Raw genomic sequence first — 24282 nt, forward strand, 5'->3', positions numbered from 1 at the left:
TGAGACTGGTGGAGAGTTTTGAATGAGGAGCTACATGTTTGTAATCCTTTTACCCTGTACAATAAGAACATAAGAACTAGGAGCAGGAGTAAACCATACAGCCCTTGAGCACACTCCATCATTCAATGAGATCATGGCTGATTTTCAACTTCAAGACCATTTTTCTGCACTATCCCCGTATCCCTTGATGTTTATTTATTTAGAGATACAGCGCTGAAACAGGCCCTTCGGCCCACTGAGTCTGTGCCGACCATCAACCACCCATTTATACTAACCCTACAGAAATCCCATATTCCCTACCACCTACCTACACTAGGGACAATTTACAATGGTCAATTTACCTATCACCTGCAAGTCTTTGGCTGTGGGAGGAAACCGGAGCACCCGGCGAAAACCCACACGATCACAGGGAGAACTTGCAAACTCTGCACAGGCAGTACCCGGAATTGAACCCGGGTCTCTGGAGCTGTGAGGCTGCAGTGCTAATCACTGCGTCACTGTGCCACCCATGCACATGTTTCAAACATGTAGAAATCTATTGATCTCAGTCTTCGACATACTCAATGACTGAGCCTCCACAGCCCTCTGGAGCAGAGAATTCCAAAGATTCACTACCCTCTGAGTGAAACAAATTCCTCCGCATCTCCGACCTACATGGCCTGTTGCTTATTCTGCGTCTGTGTCCCCTGATTTTGGACTCCCCAGCCAGGGGAAACATCCTTCCTGCATCAACCCTGTTGAGCCCTGTAAGAACTTTGAAGGAAATCACCTCTCATTCTTGTTAACTCCAGAGAATAAAGACCCAATGTATTTAATCTTTCCTATTTCATCCAGGGCAATGCCCCCATTGCAGGAAGTGGTTTGGTGAAATAAAAATAAGAAATGCTGGAAATACTCAGCAGGTCTGGCAGCATCTGCGGAGGGAGAAGCAAAGTTAACGTTTCAGGTCAGTGACCCTTCATCACAGTTTTGGTGAACCTTTGTTGCACTCCCTCTATAGCAAGTCAATTTTTCCTAAGTTAAAGAGACCAAAACTGCACAGAATACACCAGCTGTGGTCTCACCAAGGCTCTATATAATTGCAGTAAGAATTTTATTTTATATTCGTTCATGGGATCTGGCCAGGCCAACATTTATTGCCCATCCTTAATTGCCCTTGAGAAGGTGGTGTTGAGCTGCCTTCTTGAACTGCTGCAGTCTTTGGGGTGCAAGTACACCCACAATGTTGTTAGGAAGGGAGTTCCAGGATTTTGACCCAGTGACAGTGAAGGAACAGCGATATAGATCCAAGTCAGAATGGTGTGTGGCTTGGAGAGGAACTTGCAGGTGGTGGCATTTCCATGCATCTGTTCCCCTTGTCCTTCTTTACTCCTATACTCAAATCCTCTTGTAATAATGGCCAACATACCATTTGCCTTCCTAATTGCTTGTTGTACCTGCATGTTAGTTTTCAGTGACTCATGAACAAGGACAGCCTTTAAATTTCAACACTTCCCAGCCTCTCACATTTAAGAAATACTCTGTATTTCTGTTTTTCCCACAAAAGTGGATAGCTTCACATTTCTCCGCATTGTATTCTATCTGCAAAGTTTTTGCCCACTTGCTTAGCCCCTCCAAATCCCCTTGAAGCATCTTTGCATCCCTCTCACAACTCACTTCTACCTAATTTTGTGTCATCTGCAAACTTGGAAATATTACATTTATTCCCCACATCTAAATCATTGATATGGATTGTGAACAGCTGGGGCCCAAGCACTGATCCACTCGTCACAGCCAGCCCCCCTGAAAATGACCCATTTATTCCTATTCTCTTTTCTGTCTGTTAACTAGCTCTCAATCCATGCCAGTATATTTCCCCCAATCCCATGTGATCTAATTGTGTTTATTAACCTCCTTTGTGGGAACTTATCAAAAGCGTTCTGAAAATCTAAATATACCACATCCACTGTTTCCCTCTTATCTATTCTGCTAGTTAAATCCTCAAAAAACTCCAACAGGTTTGTTAAACATGATTTCCCTTTCATAAATCCATGTTTTCTAAGTGTCCTGTTATCACATTGTTTATCATAGATTCTAGCATTTTGCCATCAGGTTTTTGCCATCAGGTCTGCTGGTCCCCATTTTCTCTCTCCCTCCTTTCATAAATAATGGGGTTACAATTGCCACCTTCCAATCTGCAGGAACCATTCCAGAGTCTATAGAATTTTGAACGATGACCACCAATGCATCTACTATCTCTACAGCCGCCTCTTTGAGCACTCTGGGGTGTAGATCATCAGGTCCCAGGGATTTATCTACTTTAAACCCCATTAATTTATCTAGTTTTTAAAAATTATTAATATCTTTCAGTTCCTCATTTACACTAGTCCCTTAATTTTCCATTATTTCTGAGGGTTTTTAGTATTTTTCTCTGTGAAGACAGACACAATGTATTTGTTTAGCTTCTCTGCCATTTCCTTATTCCCCATTATAAATTCTCATGACGCCATTTGTAGTGGACCCATATTTATCTTTGCTGTTCTTTTGCCACACCAGTCTTTGAGCCAAGCATTCATCTCTCTAATCTTATTTACCCCATGCCAATTTGTATGTGGTTCAAGTAATTCTCCAGAGATTATTATCTTTGAAGTTCTGCCTTTTAATTTAGTGCCTAGCTCCTCATACTCCCTATGCAGAACCTGTTTCCTAGTTCTATCTATGTTATTAGTACCCATTTGGACCACATTTGCCTAGCTCCTTATACTGAATATGTAGAACTTTCTTCCTAATCCTACGTATGTTGTTGGTGCCTACATGGACCACAACAACTGGATCCTCCCCCTCCCACTGAAAATTCTTCTCTAGCCCTGAGCAGATGTCATGAACCCTGGCACTGGGCAGGCAACACATCCATTTGGACCCTCGACCCTAGCTCTAGAGAACAGTATCTATCCCCCTGACTATACTGTCTCCTACGACCACAACATTTCTTTTAATCCTGACTTAAATGGCTTCCTGTACCATGGTGCCAAGGTCAGTCTGCTCATCCACACTACAGCTTTCACTCTTGTCCATACAAGCTGCAAGAACCTCGAACTTGTTGCTCAATTGCAAGGGCCGAGGCTCCTCCACTCCGACCTTCTCGATCCCCTTACTTGCCTGACTCGCAGTCACTCCCTCCTGTCCCTCACCACTGACCAAATCAGATGACCCGATCCTAAAGGGCTTGGCTGCCTTCTGGAACCAAGTGTCCACGTAACTTCCCCCTCCCTGCATCGCAATGTCTGCAGTTCAGCCTCGAGCTCATCAACTCTGAGCCGAAGCACCTGAAGCTGCAGACACTTACTACAGACATGGTTGCCATGGATTGCAGTGGCATCCAGGAGCTCCCACATGCTGCAGCTGTGGCACATTACCTGGCGGTCACACGCCTTAGGATAGGGTCTTCTGATTTGGTCAATCGTCAGGGACAGGAGAGTGTGGCTGCAGCTGAGGCAGGTAAGGGGACCAAGAGGGCAGGAGTGCAGGAGTCTCAGCCTTTGCGATTGTCCAACAGGTTTGAGGTTCTTTCAGCTTGTTTGGATGAGAGTTGGGGCTGCAGTGTGGATGAGCAACCTGACCTTAGCATCATGATACAGGAAGCCATTCAAGTGGAGGGAGCAAAAAGGAATGTAGTGGTAGTAGAGGACAGTGTAGTTAGGAAGATTGACACTGTGCTCTGCAGCGAAGAACAAGAATCCAGACGGCTGTGTTGTCTGCCTGGTGCCAGAGTTTGGGACATCTGTTCAGGACTGGAAAGGAACCTACAGTGGGAGAGAGACGATCCAGTCATCATGGTCCATGTAGGTAGCAATGACATAGGCAGGACAAAGAAAGTGGTTCTGAATAGTCAATATGAGGAATTAGGCACTAAATTAAGAAGCAGAACTTCAAAGGTAATGATTTCTAGGGTGGGACTCGCCATCCATGGTTAACTAAAACAGTGAAGGATAGTATCAAACTAAAAGTAAAAGCATATAATTGCACAAAGATGGGTGGCAGGTCAGAAGATTGGACAGAATATAAAAACCAGCAAAGATTGACTAAAAGATTGATAAGGAAGGTAAAATTAGAGTACGAGAGAAAGTTTGCAATAAATATATAGACAGATAGTACAGTAAGAGTTTCTATAGATATTTAAAAAGGGAAAGAGTTAACAAAGTGAGCATTGGTCCTATAGAAAGTGAATCTGGGGAATTAATAATGGATAATAAAGAGGTGGCAGATGAATTGAACAGGTATTTTGCATCAGTCTTCACCATAGAAGATACAATTAACATCCCAGAATTAGCTGTAAATCAGGAAATGGAAGGGAGGGAGGAACTGAAGAAAATTACAATCACCAGGGAGGTGGTACTGAACAAATAGTTGGAGCTGCGGGCTGACATGTCCCCGGATCCTGATGGACTTCATCCTAGGGTCTCAAAAGAAGTGGCTAGTGAGATGGTTGATGCGTTGATTTAATTTTCCAAAATTCCCTAGATTCGGGGAAGGTTCTGCTGGACTGGAAAATAGTGAATGTAACTCCTTTATTCAAAAGGGGAGACAGAAATCAGGAAACTACAGACCAGTTAGCTTAAAATCTGTCTTAGGGAAAATGTTAGAAGCTATTATTAAAGATGTTTAGATTAGATTAGAGATACAGCACTGAAACAGGCCCTTCAGCCCACCGAGTCTGTGCCGAACATCAACCACCCATTTATACTAATCCTACACTAATCCCATATTCCTACCAAACATCCCCACCTGTCCCTATATTTCCCTACCACCTACCTATACTAGTGACAATTTATAATGGCCAATTTACCTATCAACCTGCAAGTCTTTTGGCTTGTGGGAGGAAACCGGAGCACCCGGAGAAAACCCACGCAGACACAGGGAGAACTTGCAAACTCCACACAGACAGTACCCGGAATCGAACCCGGGTCCCTGGAGCTGTGAGGCTGCGGTGCTAACCACTGCGCCACTGTGCCACCCTGTTATAGCAGGGCACTAAGAAAAATTGAAGGTAATCAACATGGTTTTCAGAAAGAGTAATCATGTTTAACCAATTTATTGGAGTTCTTTGAGAGAGTTACAAGTGCTGTGGATGAAGGGAACCGGTGAATGTAGGAGACATTTGATAAGGTGCCACATCGCAGGCTATTGCAAAAAATAAAAACCCATGGTGCAGGGGATAACATATTGGCATGGATAGAAGATTGGCTAGCTAACAGGAAACAGAGAGTAGGCATAAATGGGTCATTTTCTGGTTGGCAAGATGTAATGAGCAGTGTGCCACAGGAATCTGTGCTGGGGCCTCAACTTTTTACAATTTATATAAATGACTTAGATGAAAGGACCGAAGGTATGGTTGCTAAATTTGTGACTGACACAAAGATAGGTAGGAAAGTAAGTTGTGAAGAGGACATAAAGAGGCTACAAAGAGATATCGATAGGTTATGTGAGTGGAAAAAATTCTGGCAAATAGAGTATAATGTGGGAAAATGCAAAGTTATCCATTTTGGCCGGAAGAATAACAAAGAAGCATTTTATCTAAATGGTGAGAGATTGCAGAGCTCTGAGATGCAGAGGGATCTGGGTGTCCCAGTGCATGAATAGCAAAAGGCTAGTATTCAGGTACAGAAGTAATTAGGAAAGCTAACAGAATGTTACTGTTTAACGCGAGGGGAATTGAATACTAAAGTAGGGAGGTTATGCTTCAGCTATACAGGGCATTGGTGAGATCACAGCTGGAGTACCATGTACAGTATTGGTCTCCTTATTTAAGGAAGGATGTAAATGCGTTGGAAGCAGTTCAGAGAAGGTTTACTGGAGTAATACTTGGAATGGGCGAGCTATCTTACAAGGAAAGATTGGACGGGCTTGGCTTGGATCTGCTGGAATTTAGGAGAGTAAGAGGTGACTTGGTTGAAACATATAAGATCCTGAGTGGTCTTGACAGGGTGGATGTGGAAAGGATGTTTCCCCTTGTGGGAGAATCTAGAACTAGGGGTTACAGTTTAAAAATAAAGGGTAGCCCATTTAAAATAGAGATGAGGAGAAATTCTCTCTGAGGGTCGTGAGTCATTGGAATTCTCTTCCTCAAAAGGTGGTGGAAGCAGGGTCTTTGAATATGTTTAAGGCAGAGTTAGATAGATTCTTGATAAGCAAAGGGGGTGGAAGGTTATCAGGAGTAGGCGGAAATGTGGGGTAATCAGTTCAGCCATGAATTTATTGAATGGCCAAACAAGCTCGAGGGAGCGAGTGGACTACTCCTGCTCCTAATTCGTATGTTCATATGTAGACAAAAAACAGACCTTAGAGATCGAGATTAACCCGTAAGACCCTGTCAGTCACCAAACTCTCGTCTTCACACTCTGTGCACTCAAGCAGCACTCAATATGAAACTGAGTAAAGATAGGCTCCAGCATCATCCTTCCACAGCAAGCTTTCTGGAATTTAACAAGAATAGCTTACCAGTTACTCACCAAACAGCTCCTTTCACTGCACCGAAGCAAGAACCAATTACTGATCTCGGTGTGTGTGTGTGTGTGTTTGGCTCTGTGATTGGGGTGCAATCTGTGTGTGTGTGTGCGTGTGTGTCTGGCTCATATTCATATGGTTCACCTCATTCTCACACACTTAGCGCTGTTGAAAAGTCTCACACCTGCATTTGATTTGATTGATTGAGTTTTTTGAGGAAGTGACGAAGGTGATTGATGAAGGAAGGGCAGTGGATGTTGTCGAAATGGACTTCAGTAAAGCCTTTGACATGGTCCCTCATGGCAGACTGGTACAAAAGGTGAAGTCACACGGGATCAGAGGTGAGCTGGCAAGATGGATATAGAACTGGCTCGGTCATAGAAGACAGAGGGTAGCAGTGGAAGGGTGCTCTTCTGAATGGAGGGATGTGACTAGTGGTGTTCCGCAGGGATCAGTGCTGGGACCTTTGCTGTTTGTAGTATATATAAATGATTGGGAGGAAAATGTAGCTGGTCTGATTAGTAAGTTTGCGGACGACACAAAGGTTGGTGGAGTTGCGGATAATGATGAGGATTGTCAGAGGATACAGCAGGATATAGATCGGTTGGAGACTTGGGCGGAGAAATGGCAGATGTAGTTTAATCCGGACAAATGTGAGGTAATGCATTTTGGAAGGTCGAATACAGGTGGGAAGTATACAGTAAATGGCAGAACCCTTAGGAGTATTGACAGGCAGAGAGATCTGGGCGTACAGGTCCACAGGTCACTGAAAGTGGCAACGCAGGTGGATAAGGTAGTCAAGAAGGCATACGGCATGCTTGCCTTCATTGGTCGGGGCATAGAGTATAAAAATTGGCAAGTCATGCTGCAGCTGTACAGAACTTTAGTTAGGCCACATTTAGAATATTGCGTGCAATTCTGGTCGCCACACTACCAGAAGGACGTGGAGGCTTTGGAGAGGGTACAGAAGAGGTTTCCCAGGATGTTGCCTGGTCTGGAGGGTATTAGCTATGAGGAGAGGTTGGTTAAACTCTGACTGTTTTCACTGGAACGACGAAGGTGGAGGGGCGACATGATAGAGGTTTACAAAGTTATGAGCGGCATGGACAGAGTGGATAGTCAGAAGCTTTTTCCTAGGGTGGAAGAGTCAGTTACTCGGGGACATAGGTTTAAAGTGGTGAGGGGCAAAGTTTAGAGGGGATGTGCAAGGCAAGTTTTTTTACACAGAGGGTGGTGAGCGCCTGGAACTTGCTGCCAGGGGAGGTGGTGGAAGCAGGTACGATAGCGAAGTTTAAGAGGCATCTTGACAAATACATGAATAGGATGGGAATAGAGGGATACGGTCCCCGGAAGTGCAGAAGGTTTTAGTTTGGGCAGGCATCAAGATCGGCGCAGGCTTGGAGGGCCGAATGGCCTGTTCCTGTGCTATACTGTTCTTTGCATCTCACAGCTTGTACGCAGTTCCAGCTATTCAACCATGACAGCCACATCACCAAAACAGATTGCAGGATTCTCACTGACACACTCCCCTCTCTCTTGTAGGACAAAGTGCTACATAACTGGTGTCAGCAGCAGCTAACAGGCATGGCTGCATGTCCTGGTCACCGTCATTGAAGCGGCCAGGACAGGGGCTGTATTGTGTCGCAGTTGGATGAGTTAATAACAGACAACCAGCCAGAAAGGAGCAGTGTTGGTTTCCTCCTCCCGTCCTCCTCCTCAACAGATTGCCATATAGCTCGCAATAAGGGTTGTGCCCTCATGATGGTGAGGTTGTTCAGCATGCAGCAGATCACCATGAATCAAGACATGGGAACATAGTAGCAGGAGTAGGTCATTCAGCCTTCGAGCCTGCTCCTCCATTCTAGATCATGGCTGATCATCTACCTCAATGCCATATTCCCGCACTAATCCCATATCCCTTGATGTTATTAGGAACTAGAAATCTATCGATCTCTGTCATGAACTTACTCAGTGACTGAGTTTCCACCACAATCTGGGGCAGAGAATTCCAAAGATTCACCACCCTCTGAATGAAGAAGTTCCTGCTCAACCCAGTCCTAAATTGCTTGCCCTTTATTCTGACATTGTGCCCCTGGTTCTGGACCTCTCAGCCAGAGGAAGAATCCTTTCGGTATCTACCCTGTCGAGCCCTTTATGAATTTTGTAAGTTTCTATGAAATCGCCTCTCAGTCTTCCAAACACCAGAGAATACAGTCCCAGTCTCCTCAATCTGTCTTCATAGGACAGTCCCACCATCCCAGGAATCTGTCTGGTGAACCTCTGCTACACTCCCTCTATGACAAGTATATCCTTGCTCGGGCAAAGGGACCAGAACTGCACACAATATTCCAGGAGCGGCCTCACCAATGTTCTATACAATTGAAGCAAGACTTCTTTACTCCTGTACTTAAATCCTCTTGTGATAAAGGCTCAATACCATTTGCCTTCCTAATTGCTTGCTGCACCTGTGTGATAGCTTTTAGTGCATTATGAACAAGGACACCCAGGTCCCTTTGGATATCAACACTTCCCAATCTCTTACCATTTAAGAAATACACTGCATCTCCATTCCTCCTACAAAAGTGAATAACCTCACACTTATCCACATTATATTCCATCTGCCATATTCTTGCCCACTCACTGAGAATGACCTATTTATTCGCACTCTTTGCTTTCTGATGTGACCCAATCCTCAATCCATGCAAGTGTATTATCCCCCCATCCCATGCGATTTAATTTTGCTTACTAAACTCCTATGTGGGAGGTGTGATCTGTACTCTAGCAAATACTGCATAGCTTCTCCAGAGTTGTCCAGGAAGTGGAAATATTGTTTAAACATCACAAGGTTCTGCTCAGTGATATTTCACATGGCAGCATGGCTGTGGTTATATGAATGCTGCCCATATGTGCCTGGGTTACTGTTACAACAGGGTGAGTGATGGTGTGGCTTGTTCTCACTGTTCACCAAACAACTGACCACAGCAAGTGTCTTTGTGATGAGGGTTTTAACCCCTTGTTTTCTATTTGTCAAATAAACAGACAGTGACAGGGTTTCTTGTAGGTTTAAACAGAAGATTAAACATTTATTGAATATTCATTCCCAAAATGACTGCCACCGCACCTACGCACACATTCACTCACACACCTACTCACAAGAATAGATAGATAGAGAGGAAAAGGGTAGGTGGCTTGAAGTGAGGTAGGTTCTCAGGGTTCACGGTAAACCTGTTGAATCTTCTCAGAGGACAGTTTCTCTTTTAAAGTTGCAGGCCTGGGTGTTTGTAGTTTACTGGTGGTTAAGACTTCAGTTTGGAGGTGGAGGTCACTTTCAGTTCTTTGCTACACCAAGATGAAATGTAGAATTTGCAGGGCTCCTTCTTTGGCTTTTGCTGGATCCCTCACAGCTCTTGGTTGGACAGGCTTTTTGTGTTGTTGTTGTGATCTATCTCTCTCTCTCTCTAGAGCTACCTTTTAAAGGTAAAAATCTCTCACATTAGCCTCTGTTAGGAGACACATGGCCCAGGATGTGACTAGTTCACGCCTTCTTTGTTTCAGAAGAACCCATTCAATTCAGCAATGTCTCTTAATTGACACATCTTAGCCTGGAATGTGTCCTTTTTGTTCTTAACAGACTGTGAGACAATTTGAATATACAGGCAAAGTCAGCACGACCTTCGTCTGCCATTTTGCAGCACATTGACTTTTCCTTTTGAAAAGCGGACAATTTTCTTATCATGCTTTAGTTTGGTTTAGCATTTTCATCATTGCATTTCTCATGAGCATGACAGTTATACTATGGAGTCATGGGCCATGTTGTAAATGGATAGTCCTTGTCACAAAGTAGTCACCCTCTCCTGAGTCATGGTGGCTCAAATAATGACTGATGCAGTGTGAAGGCATCATGATTGCTGCCTGGAGGCTGGGCATTGACCTGCATGATACACTGCATATGTCAAACACCAACTGGACATGTGGAATCCATTTTGATTGCAATACATCTCAGAATTTACATGCAATGCCTGAAAAGCGACATGTGTGCAGTCAATGGCAGCCTGCACCATGGGGAAGTCTGCAATCCTGACAATGCTACATGTCCGCTCCACCTGCTTCTCTCTGTTAAGACAGAATGAAATGTATTCAACTGTCTTGGAATTCAGAGTCTTCGTTATCTTCCTTACGCAACATGGGAGGTGAACTAGGAAATGTTGTAAATATCTCCTGCTCCAGCCTGGAAAGAGCCTGACACATAAAGATTCATGGCCACAGCCACCTTCATAGCCACTGGCAATGCCGTCCTCCCCCTGCTCTGAGGCTGTTGTTGTCACCGCAGCAGGTGGCACATTTCAGTTGAGGATGTCCTTACTGAAGCACAGATATCTCACATGCTGTTGCTCTCTGAGGTTCAGGTTGATCAGTTTCTCCCTTAACATGGTGGCGGATATGACCCCCTGCTGTGAGCCCTTCTCCCTCCCCTCCTCCTCCCTCTTCCAGCAGCATGTCCTGCTCTATGTTGTCTTTCCTCATTCGCCCTGTCATACTGTAGTCCAAGGCAAATGCGTATTACTGCACCCATGTCCAGGAGCAAGTGGTTTGTGCAGATTTCTTGCAGTCAGGACAAGGTCATTCAGGACATGCCACCCAACTCACTGTTGACTTCAGCAACTTTAAACAATTCGAGAAACCACCACAGTCTTGTAGAATCACAGTTACAGCCAGAAGCAATCAATCAGCAGCCAACCTGTAAGAAATTGATACTCCTTTAAGGAACACTGGTGAGGGATCCTTCCTGCTGTTGAATGTTTATTCAGCCGTGTGCAGTTAAGAGAGGACATTAGCTGGAGCAATGAGCTCTAAAACAGCGGTCCTGGCATCAAATCATGGTTACATGCAGATTGATATTATGATCTGGCTACTCAAAGTTTTCCAGGAGCCGGACATTCTGCGTACACTAACGTCCTCAACCAAACAGCATCCTCTGATGCTCGCACCAGAAGTGGCACTGAAGGTACTGAAAAATGGGAGGCTAAGCAGCCATAATTTTCCTGCAATGACAATGGTTTCACATCCCTCACTGGGAACTGTTAAACTGCCTCTGGCCAGACTGGAGTTATATCACAACACAGTTATAAACCACCTTTACTATAGTGATCTTCACAAAGAGACATCACAGAAAAACTCACGAAGCAGGAGGAGAATAAAGAGAGGAAGTGACACGAACAGGGTGAAGAATGAGGGGAGGGAGTGACACCAACAAGATGGGAGTGAGGGGGGGGTGGGGGAGAGTGAGCCTAACAGGAGCAGGGTGAGGGGAGGGAGTCACACTAACACGAGGAGAGTGAGGGGTGGGTGTGACACTAAGAGAAGGAGGGAGATGGGAGGGAGTGACACTAACACGAGGAGAATGAGGAGTGGGAGTGAGACTAACAAGGGGAGAGTGAGGGGAAGGAGTGAAGCGAACAGGATGAGCTTGAGGGGAGGGACTGACATGAACAGGGAAGAATGAAGGGAGGGACAGACACTAACAGGGGGTGAATGAGGGGAAGGAGTGACATGAACAGGGGGAGTGTGAGGGGAGGGAGTGACACTAACAGGAGGAGAATTATAGAAAGTTTAAGGCACAGCGAGAGGCCACTTGGCCCATCAAAGAGCTGACCTGCCAGGTAAAGGCCTGCTCAGGTCAGGAAAAAAAAACCCCGACCTGAACCCGACAGAACCACATCGGACCCGAGCCCGACCCAGCCCGAGTCCCTCCATTTTGTCCTGCGCCTGACCCGGCCCAAGTCCAAGCCGAGCCGACCACCGGAATGTTCACTTTAACTACTTTCCTATTCTGAATCTGCAGGAAGCTACAGCATGAGCGTGATTGCGTCATGGTGACACTCACTGTGCAGACTCAGAGTTTCTCTCCTTGATGTCCCGGACTCACAGCTCAGATAGGCTTTTCAACGTTTGACACTTATTAAACTCAACTTCCCAGCAGAGCAAAATGTAATACTTACTGTGTGTGTCTGACCCAGACCCGGCCCGACCCGAGCCCGAAAGCCAGACATGGAACGGCGAGCCGACCCGACCCGATCCAAATCTGGCACATGTCGTTGGGTCCCGTCGGGTTCGGGTCAGGTAGCAGGCCTTTACAGCCAGGTATAGAAGCTCTGATCATGAAGTCATGGTGACAATAGTCATGTCATGGGGTTCGAGTGTCTGATGAACCAATCCTGAAGATGATCATTTCTGGATCATTTCAAGGTGAACAGCAAGAGTTATAAAGCCTGTTTAAAAACCTCTCTGAAACACTGCAAGATGGACAGCTGTAACTGGGAACAAGTTGCTCAAGATAAACAAGCGTGAAGGAAAGCCATCCCTGAGGATCCCTCCGACTGTGAGACCCATCACATTGCTGATGCTGGATGTAGACACTACTTGAGAAAGTCTCACTTAAAGAATCAGGATTCTAACCTGATGTATCCAGGATCCACTGTTCAATCTGTAGAAGGACATTCCCAGTAAAAATAACTCTCAATGATTGAAGAACAGAATGCTAACATTGAGCTATAATTCTGTGGGTCTGCTGTGATATGGAAGGATGGACAATAATGTCCCTGTTCACACTAGTTATTCATCAATGAGGCTCTGGGAATGTGCTGCAGTGGTGAACTGTAAATGCAGGAGGTAAGTGTTACGATCAGGTGAGGAGGGGATCACAAGACTCCCCTCTTGCTTCTCTCCTTGTTTGACCACAACAGGGTTCATTCCTTTTTAAACAGTGGATGTGCTTACGACTTCAGTTAGTGTTTAACCTTTTACCTTTGTTATGATCATAAGAGAACCAACCGGAAAGGATTTCTTGAGCTTAAACAAGAAAGAGATGAGTTTATTGTACTTTAAAAAAATCTAAACCCGATCTAAATCATGTAACACACGCACGCACGCACGCACGCACGCACACACACACGCACACACACACAGACAGACAGGGTTGGATTAGAGTCCAGAACAAATAATAATAATATACAGTCTGTGGTTGAAGTGATTTATGACTTTAACCCCTTATGGGAACTACACGAAATCAGGAGCACATCCCCCGAATCTCTTTAATCAAGTTCAAACAGGACAAATTCTCAAACATTTATTTGGGTCCTAAGAATTGCATTGGCTTTCCCTCAAAGAAAGAAAACAACTGAGAATTTTACCATCTTTCTGATAGTCTATTTCTAATATTTTTATGGCTAAGTCATAAATATCCCAGATATTATTAGGGTCTGGGAAAGTCTCTTCAATACGTATCTCTCCACTTAAAGAGACACAGAGAGGGGGTTCTTGTAATTGTATACAGAATACTACATGAGACGATTCAGTAAAATGATGGAAGGTATCATCAACAGTGCCCTCAAGCGGCACTTGTTTAGCAATAACTTGCTCAGTAACCTTCAGTTTGGGTTCCGCCAGGGCCACTCAGCTCCTGACCTCATTTCAGCCTTGGTTCAAACATGGACAAAAGAGCTGAACTCAAGAGGTGAGGTGAGAGTGACTGCCCTTGACATCAAGGCAGCATTTGACCGAGTATGGCATCAAGGAGCCCTAGCAAAACTGAGGTCAATGGGAATCAGGGGGAAAACCCTCCGTTGGCAGGAGTCATACCTAGCACAAAGGAAGATGGTTGTGGTTGTTGGAGGTCAATCATCTGAGCTCCAGGACATCACTGCAGGAGTTCCTCAGGGTAGTGCCCTAGGCTCAACCATCTTCAGCTGCTTCATCAATGACCTTCCTTCTATCATAAGGTCAGAAGTGGGGTTGTTCGTTGATGATTGCACAATGTTCAGCACCATTCGTGACTCCTCATATACTGAAGCAGTCCGTGTAGAAATGCAGCAAGACCTGGACAATATCCAGGCTTGAGCTGATAAGTGGCACGTAACATTCGTGCCACACATGTGCCAGGCAATGACCATCTCCAACAAGAGAGAACCTAACCATCTCCCCTTGACATTCAACGGCATTACCATCGCTGAATCCCCCACTATCAACATCCTAGGGGCTACCACCGACCAGAAATTGAACTGGAGTAGCCAGCAGTGGTAAGCACCGCAGCCTCACAGCTCCAGGGACCCGGGTTCAATTCTGGGTACTGCCTGTGTGGAGTTTGCAAGTTCTCCCTGTGACCATGTGGGTTTTCGCCGGGTGCTCCGGTTTCCTCCCACAGCCAAAGACTTGCAGGTGATAGGTAAATTGGCCATTGTAAATTGCCCCTAGTGTAGGTAGGTGGTAGGAGAATATGGGATTACTGCAGGGTTGGTCTCAATGGGTGGTTGTTGGTCGCCACAGACTCGGTGTGCCGAAGGGCCTGTTTCAGTGCTGTATCTCTAAATAAAAATAAATAAAATAAATAAAAAATAGATTTATTAACTTTTATATATTTATTAAAGAACTTAACATGCAACAAACTTCTTAAGTGGATAAGTATATCACAATATCAAATATTCACACTTATATATGTGAATATAAGTAACACATATTCTTATTTCTAACAGAATCCAAAAGTTTAACCTTGCGAATGTTACAGCAAAATTATCTTAGAATATCCAGAGTATCCATCAAAATTTAAAGTAAACTTGTACCTTAAATCTCTGAATAAGCATGGGATGAGAAGTGTTGCTGAGGATTCAACACTCCTAAGTGTTTGCTTCAAAACCTTGTATTTACACTATCTCTAAGGTGTCATATGACTTTTGCATTAGACATAACCTTCCTGTGTTCCTTTTAAAAATTCATATCTTTAATGTTTTACTGGAATTTGAAGTTGTGAGCTTTTATTTGGTCAAAATATTTCTAATTGTGTTTACCTGATCTCTCTTGTTCCTGTGCATACATTCCATTTATTGTTAATTACCCTTTCCATGGTACCCACAGCAACCTCAGGAGATGACCTGTCTGAACAACAACCCCATAAACCAATTAAGTTTTATTGCTACCTCTTACTGAGGTCAAACAGGATATTTCAATGTGTGCTTATCTCCCAAGTTCCTGGCAGCAGCAATTTTGTTGTAACAGAGACTCCTTGTAACAGAGATTCTATTCTAACTGAGACCTTGCAATGTTTAACTCTACCATCTTAAAGGGGAACTTCAGTGAGCTCTGAAAACTAACCATTTATTCAATCTTTAACTCTAATGGCATAATACACTAATTATTTTAAAATTCTACTTAAACAAGCCTATGATACTTGTATTCCTTCACATGGTGTCTGTTAATCCAGTTGTCTTCTGGCTGAAGTTGTGATCCTGATGTCCGTGGTTGCTCGATGCTCTTGGAGACAGTGGAGCAGGTGGTCTTCTTCCCGGGGGTCTTTGTCTCGGATCTGTTCCAACCAGCAAGCAAGCTTCGAGCGTCCCTGAGGTCGCCTGGAGAGAGAGGGGGAACGAGCGAGAGAGAGAGAGAGAGGCACCCCCTATATTCTGCACCCAGATTCTCAGCTGCGTAACCGTTTGCAGCAAAAGGCTGCCAGTTTTTCACCGATGGGGAGGTGGTCACATGATTTTCCAGCTTCCTTGTTTGCAATTTAATTAGTTTCAAGTCGAGGAATTCTCCATCTCTCTCTGGTCTCATTGTTTTACAATGGCTTTGAAGGTTTTGCCATTGGAAGTGAAGCTATTCACTGATTCCAAATTCATGAGGCATTGTTCTAGTGGTGGTTCACTCAGACATCTGTTTTTCCTTTGAAGTGTAAGATATTTCAGTACAAATTGTGGTGGCCATCTTGATTGCCAGTTTTTTAAAAGTGAACTGTCGGATCCCAGCTTTCCTTCTTAAAAGTTTAATACAGGTTTCCAACTGATGAATTAAAAATCCTCATTTGGCATTGCATGTTTTCCTGAGATAAGGAATGGACAGAATCAAGGCAATTAATTAAACTGGACCTGAAAAATGGGAAAGAAAGGGTTAAGCATTTCATTCTGAGACAGTTCTTCATGGATTGGTCAGGGTGTGATCGCGGGAGTTTCTACACAGCTCGATATCTGTGTTACAATGATTGTGATCACGGAACATTAATGGACATTTATAGAGATGAATAATAATGATCCAGTTAAAGTGGCAAACTTCAATGATATATTTAAGGTGATAAAGTGTAATGGTATATTTTAACTGGTTAAGATTAATGATTTGACTAAAGTAGTAAAAAGCAATTGTATATTTAAGGCAGTAAAGGTTAATGGTATAATTAAGGTGGATTTTTGTTCTCTGTTTATTGTCTTTCGGGTGAGACATTAAACAGAGGCTCTCTCTACTCTCTCAGGTTAGTGAAAAGATCCAATGACACAATTTTGAAGAAGATCTGGGGATTTCCTCCTGTGTTCAGCTCAATATTTATCCCTCAGCCAACACTTAAAACAGATGATTTATTACATTGCTGTTTGTGGGATCTTGCTGTGCACAGAATGGCAGCCACGTTTCTAACATTACAAACTGACTGCATTTCAACAGTATGTTGCTGGTTGTAAAACACAAAGGGGCATCCTGAGATGGTGAAAAGTGCTGCATAAAAGCAAGACTTCCTTTCTTCATATCTTTTTGTTGTAGGAGAAGGACAGATGTACCTGCTGGGTAGAACACTGTCTCTGATTGTAGGCTGGACACTGACTGATCAATGGACTGAAATTAGAGAAACAGGGAGAGTGCGATAGGGTTAGGAGGGCAGTGAAATTATTCTGACAGGTTTTAACAGTGTCTGGGAGGGTGAGACAGGGTCAGGAGGACAGTGAAATTATTCTGACAGGTTTTAACAGTGTCTGGGAGGGTGAGACGGGGTCAGGAGGACAGTGAAATTATTCTGATAGGTTTTAACAGTGTCTGGGAGGGTGAGACGGGGTCAGGAGGACAGTGAAATTATTCTGACAGCTTTTAACAGTGTCTGGGAGGGTGAGACAGGGTCAGGAGGACAGTGAAATTATTCTGACAGGTTTTAACAGCGTCTGGGAGGGAGAGACAGGGTCAGGAGGATTGTGTTAATGTCACAAATGCATTAAAGAGTGGAATTTGAAATGTCACTTACTGAATCATGAACGAGCTGGAACAGAGACATCAGAAGCTGTGAAAAGAAAAACAGAATGTGAGAAACGTGAATAAAATATAAAAATATAGAGTGTGTGTAATCTACATCACTCACTGAGTCCAGGATTAAATCATCTCCCAGCATGAACTAAACAGCCTCACACATGATAAATGAGCACTGAATGGATGGACTGGAGGGTGAGGGACTGGAGGCAGAGGGATTGGGGGCTGAGGGACTGGTGGGTGAGGGACTGGAGGGTGAGGGATTGGAGGTAGGCAGTGACCTCCCCTGTGGAATTTGAGTAGTTGAGCCGATATTCTCCAGCGTTTATAAGAATGAGAGATGATCTCATTGAAAGATATAAAATTCTTTGAGGGTTTGACAGGGAAGATACTGAGAGACTGTTTCTCCTGACTGGAGAATCTCGAACCAGGGGACACAGTCTCAGGATAAGGGGATCAGTCATTTCAGACTGAGATGAGGAGAAATGTCTTCATTCAGAGGGTTGTGAATCTTTGGAATTCTCTATCCAGAGAGTTGTGGATACTCAGTCGATGAGGATATTCAACACTGAGATCGATAGATTCTTCAGCACGAAGGGAATCAAAGGATCTGGGAATAAAGTGGGAAAGTGGATTGGAATTGAGTTGAAGTGGAGTGTCTTGGAATCACAAAAAATTCCAGCACGGAGGGAGTCCATTCAGCCCATCCTCTTGTGCTGGCTCTTTGAAAGGGCCATCATGCTTGGTCCCATATCTCCACACATTGTCTGTAACCCTGTAAGTTCCACATCCTGATGTATCTGTCCAAATCCCTTTTCAAATTCTTCATGGAATCAGCTTCCACCAGCTTTACAGGTCGAGCGTTCCAGATCCCAACTACTCAGAGTGAAAATTAATTTATTCTCCTCTCCTCTCGAGTTCATTTCCCAATGATTGTAAATCTCTAACCTCCCCTTATTCATCACTCACCAGAGGGAATCATTTTTCTTGATCTACTCTATCAAAACCTTTCATCATCTGGAAAACTCTATGAGATGACCTCTGACCCTTCTCTGTTCCAATGGGAACAGTGCTACCTTTTCCAATCACTGCTCTTGTTGTAGATGTTCATCCATGATCTTATTGAACAGTGGAACAACAGGCCTGAGGGACCCAGATTCCTGTTCCTATTTCTTATGTTCCTCTCCCCGAGTCAGTGACTGCAGGAGTGGAGGGGGAGAGACTGGAGATGTCCCCATTCTGGTCCCTATTTCCTGAACTGTTCCCTTCTTCCTCATTCATGAAACAAACTCTCTGATGAACATTTCAATATTCTGCATGGTTAATCTTCAGCTTCGATTGTAAAATAATTCACAAACATGTCAAAACCATGGCTCGGAATTTCCCTGTTGTAAATTTAGCAGAAGAACAAAGGGAATTCTGTAAAAACAATTTCAAACTCTGATCCTCATCCTTCCCACTATTTGGGCATGGGATTGAGAATCCACTTCCAGAGAATTCTCAGGAGAATTTAATTCTACAACTTTAAATCCGTTCGATTTCATTCCCAACAATCTGTCTCTCATTCACTTACTGTGAGCTGTTGTGTCGGTCACACTTGGTGAATCTGTGGAATCAAAATAAATGTCAGTTAGAATGGGGAATAACCCATTATCAGAGAGTGAGCAGACAACAAGTGTGAGGGAATGGAGATTGTGTAATAAGTACACACTCTGACACTCCCCTCAATCCTTACACTTTATCTTGATACTGTAGATCTCTCCCATTCCATCTATATTCAGTAGGTCAGGATGTGAGTGTCAGTGCTGGGTTTGATGATCGACATTAGACCTGGTCTGGGCCAATCACACAAAGGAAGATCAGACAGCGAACACAACGTCTTTATACGAGTGTACCTGTGTGTGGGAATTAAATCCGTTCATTCAACACAGTGTCCTGTACTCCCAGTACTGGAGATTCCCTCACACTCACTCTGTCCCCTCAGTTCTACATTCCCTCTCTCTCACTCTCCCCTCTCAGTGTCCTGTACTCCCAGTACTGGAGATTCCCTCACACTCACTCTGTCCCCTCAGTTCCACATTCCCTCTCTCTCACTCTCCCCTCTCAGTGTCCTGTACTCCCAGTACTGGAGATTCCCTCACACTCACTCTGTCCCCTCAGTTCTACATTCCCCTCACTCAGATTCTTACCTCTCCATTTCGTTTTCCAGATGATTATTCCGATTATTCCCAATATAACCAGCGCAGCGATGACTGATCCAGTTATAATTCCAAGATATAAGTGTCCTCCATTATTTTCAGGGATTTCTGAAACACATTTGAATAATATCAGGATGGTTTCTCTGTTCCTGGATCCATTCCCAGTTCTGTGTTGATTGGGGACAATTTTACCCGAACCCGCCTGTTGGGAATTGTTGGGATTGGTTGAAATGCTGGTTTTACACCCGCCTGATTTCACTCTGCAGTGAAGTCACTGAAGATTCACATTGATGGTGGTGTAAAAACTGTTGTCCCAATCCCGTGGGTTACCTTCCCGACCAGTTCAGTTATAATGATCCCTGATGTCTCTGTGTCCGGTCCTTGTTCAATCAGTCGACAGGGTCGATACGGAGAAACCATTTATTCTGGTGGCAGAATCTGGAGTGAGGCCATTTTGGAGTGAAATGGAGGAAGCACTTTATCACATAAAGGACAGTGGAAAATTAGGAGCTCCCTCCCCCAAAAGACGCTGGATGCTGGGGGTTAAATGACATTTTTAATACTGGGATTCAGAGGTTTGTGTTGGGGAAGGGAAGTGAGGGATATGAAGGAATGGTGTGGAAATGAAGTTGAGGTACATGTTCTGACTGAATAATGGAATACACTCAAGGGGCCGAATGGCCTGCTCCTGTTCCTATGATCCATACACACACACACACACACATCATATCCAGTGGATTTAGTGAGCTCGTTGCAGGTCCCAGCATCGTCCCCGCTAATCACGTGTGCGGTTGCTCCATCAGAATCACGTGGCATATGGTCAATTATCATCATGGAGGTGCGGGGCCTGGTGAATCATGAGGCTGGGCAGGGATGCGAGAGGCCGAATGCAGCGTCGGATCGTTCTGGAGCCATATGGAAAGGCCTGCCTGTCCTGAATTCACTCCTGCCTGGTTTAGCAGTCTGGCTTCCTGAGTGCTCACTGCTGTACCAGGACACCTCCCGCTGCCCCAGGACTCCTCATCCTGACAGAGGCTACATCTCGGCCACAGGCCACTCTCTTTCACAGCTCATCTCCATTAAGTCCACTGAGAGCTGACGGAAGGCTGAGCTATATGGGACAGCCCAGTAGGGGACGAAGGGCTGCCACTAGCAGAACTGTCATGTTGATCTCTCTGAAGTATGACTATCGCTCTCTTTCCACTTGCAGAACAGATGGCCCACAATAGCAGAGAGACATCATGGACTGGTGGAGGAATCCCCGACATTGGACCACTCTCCACAGCTGAGGTGGAGGCACTTGAACCAGCAGGGACCCAGGGTGACCACTCAATAGAGGATGGTCAGATAGAGTCACTGGAGTGTCTTCCAACTACATACAGATCACCTCTGGAGACCCACATCTCACATGATTGGCATGACCAGATCTGCACAGCTTTAACCCACAGATGTTTGTGTTCTCTCATGCAGGTCGATGTGTGCAGGAGGCTTCAGAAGCAGGGGGACAGTGTCTACCTCTGAGGATGAGCAGCATTCTGAGGATGCACTGTCCCAGGACGCTCTGCACTTTCCACCAATGCAGATACATTCACCTCGGTGGGAATCCGCTCAGCTTTACAATCAGGGTCAGAAGCTGGTGAGAGCACCACACACATGCGCCTGAGCAACTGGGTGAGGCTGAGACAGCCAAGGCCTCTGACAGTCGGAGGTCTGTGGGTGTCCAGGGCCAATCTGAGCCCCAGGCTGATGATGAGCCTCTGGTGTTGACAACACAGGGCATGCTGGAGTTGCAGAGAGAGGTGAGGCAACATCCAGTGGAGATGCCAGAGGCAAAGAGCAGCCATGAGTGGACGATTGAGGTGTCCATCAGGCCTTGACTGCTGCCTTGTTTCTGGCATATGAGCGCATGTCTTCCTCCATCGAGAGGTTGCTGACCCTCATGGAGAGCCACATTCCACAGATGCGTACAGAACCTGCACACCATCGTCTTGGCCATGAACTCGACACAGCAGTGGCAAGGTGAGAGAAGGAGCAGGCACCTGGAGACTTCTCCAGATCCTCGTCCTTCTCTGGTTAGCAGGGAGGTTCCAGTAAGCCTTGGGGGAGCCTGACCAGCAGTCTACCTCTAGTCCAGCTGCTCGTGCGGAGGTCACACTGTGTAGAAGCACTCGTAAATGTACAATGAAAACCACACTTGGGGATTCACGTCTGTTTGACATTTCAGATTTGTTTTCTCACAATCTTCATTTGTTATTGAAGTGAACTTTCATTGTGGAAAATGATTATTCTATCATGTCTTCATTGTGAGCTGCTTCTTTCCCCTTCGTGGATGCCAATGTAGGCACAGCCCTCATTTCATTAGCATCTCTCATGGACCATAGCGTGTGGTTCAGCTGGGCACCAGGCATGGAAGACAAATAGAAAGGTGGGGACAGACAGCGTGAATTTAGCTGAGTCCTTATTGATTTTATCCTGACAGGCCATCATGGTGGCTGGAAGCGGGTAAGTATGGGATTGCCTCCTGCCTCTTTGCTCAAGGTGCCTGGCCTCCGGTGCAAGGGGTTTAATATCCAGTGTTGCCTGATCATTACCCTTCTCCACACCCTCCTTGTCGGTGGAGGAGTGATGTTCAATCATGTCCTCACCTTGCACTCTGCAGTGCTTGATTGTGCAGAGCACAGCAGACCTCCATGGTACACAAGACCCTCACTGGGACATACTGCAGATCGATCGACGCAGTGGAATCTCACCTTCAGCAGCCCAATGGCCTACTCGATGGTCGCTTGGGTGGAGCCGTGGCAAGTGCTGTATCTCTCCTCCGCTCTGTTGTGAGGGTTGCCCACAGGCGTGAGTAGCCAATGGGCAGTCACTGTCCCGGAGAATCCATCTCTGAAGGAAAGCAGGGGGACCTGAAGAACTGCGGCACCTGGGACTGTCAAAGCTGTGAGGAGGGTGCAAGAAGACTTCAAAGGGACTTGGACAGGCTAAGTGAATGGGCAAGAACATAGCAGATGGAATATAATGTGAATAAGTGTAAAGTTATCCACTTCAGTAGAAAAAAACAAGACAGAGTATTTCTTAAATGGTGAGAGGTTGGGAAGTGTTGATGTCCAAAAGGATCTGGGTTTCCTTATTCATGCACTAGCATGCAGGTGCAGCAGCAATTAAGAAGGCGAATGATATATTGGCTTCATTGCAAAAGGATTTGTGTACAGGAGTAAAGAAACCTTTCTACAATTGTATAGAGCCTTGGTGAGACTGCAGCTGGAATATTGTGTATAGTTTTGGTCTCCTTATCGAAGGATGGATATACTTGCCATAGAGGGAGTGCAACAGAGGTTCATCAGACTAATCTCTGGGAGGGCAGGATTGTCTTATGAGGAGAGATTGAGGAAAATGAGAGGTGATCACATTGAAACTTACAAAATTCTTACAGGACATGACAGAGTTGATATGGATAGGATGTTTCCCCTGGTAGGTGAGTCTAGAACCAGGGGACACAGTCTCAGAATCAGGGGCAGGCCATTTAAGACTGAGATGAGGAGGAATTTCTTCACTCCGAGGATGGTGAATCTTTGGAAAACTCTACCACAGAGTGGTGGGCACCTGGAACGCATTGCCAGCGGAGGTGGTAGATGCGGGCACGATGGAGTCTTTTAAGATGTATCTAGACAGATACATGAATGGGCAGGAAGAAAAGAGATACAGAACCTTAGAAAATAGGCGACATGTTTAGAGAGAGGATCTGGATCGGCGCAGGCTTGGAGGGCCGAAGGGCCTGTTCCTGTGCTGTAATTATCTTTGTTCTTTGTTCTTTGTATATAGGGATCGTGCGTGAAAATGTTGTTTAGGTCAATGATCAGCCATGATTTAATAGAATGGCGGAGTAGACTTGATGGGCAGAATGGCCTACTCCTGCTCCTATGTTCTCCTATGTAGGCATCATGGCTACTTCCCGGGAAGTGGGCACACACCTGCAGGAAAAGCTTTCGGTGTTCGCAGACCAGTTGAACATTGATGGAATGGAAGTCCTTCCTGTTGATGAAGGTGCCTTGATGGTTACATGTGTACAATCGACCACAACTTGTACCCAGGAATTCCAGTGATGGCCCCGAATCTGATAACCCTCTCAGCCTGACTGTCAGGGTTGGTCCTGTAGCACATATAGTCACCGGCCCTCTTGCACATTAGTCATGGATGCAGCAGTGTGCTGCTGCCTGGGAAACCCCACACATCTCCCCAGTGGATCCTTGGAATGATCCAGAAGTGCCAAAGTTAAGTGCCATGGTGGTTTTCAATGCCACGGGCATAGGGTGCCCACCAAATCCCATAGGTTGTAACTCGTCCTGCAGCATGGCACATACGCCAGTGATGGCCTGCCTGAAGAACCCTAGTCTTTGCTGACAATGCCACTCAAACATCTGGAGGTTGCTGAGTCAAGTCCCGTACACTGTCTGGGGCAGGAGGGCCCTCCTTGGCATGGCCGGCTGCTGTTGCTCTCGTCATGGAGCTTTGCGGGCAGGCGCAGCTGCCTCCTGTCTCTCCTTCGGAG

At 45.2% G+C, this 24282-nt stretch overlaps 1 protein-coding gene across 2 annotated transcripts in view; it reads right to left on the reverse strand.

The window, feature by feature from the left end:
* Positions 1–14923: 14923 nt before the first annotated feature.
* LOC137346283 (class I histocompatibility antigen, F10 alpha chain-like) overlaps positions 14924–24282 on the reverse strand; it is a 95186-nt gene continuing 85827 nt past the window's right edge. Inside the window, exons 5-8 of one of the 2 annotated variants that reach the window (XM_068009751.1) lie at positions 19722–19838; positions 19106–19138; positions 17531–17566; positions 14924–16351 (exon numbers count right to left, since the gene is read on the reverse strand). In XM_068009751.1, coding sequence (XP_067865852.1) covers positions 17535–17566; positions 19106–19138; positions 19722–19838 — 182 coding nt within the window. In that variant the 3' untranslated portion in view covers positions 14924–16351; positions 17531–17534. Of the gene's footprint in view, positions 16352–17530; positions 17567–19105; positions 19139–19721; positions 19839–24282 lie in introns of those variants that run through there. The other variant, XM_068009752.1, reaches the window with a different exon arrangement.

This window comes from Heterodontus francisci, chromosome 29 (genome assembly GCF_036365525.1).
Source record: "Heterodontus francisci isolate sHetFra1 chromosome 29, sHetFra1.hap1, whole genome shotgun sequence".
In the NCBI taxonomy this organism is placed as follows: Eukaryota; Metazoa; Chordata; class Chondrichthyes; order Heterodontiformes; family Heterodontidae; genus Heterodontus; species Heterodontus francisci.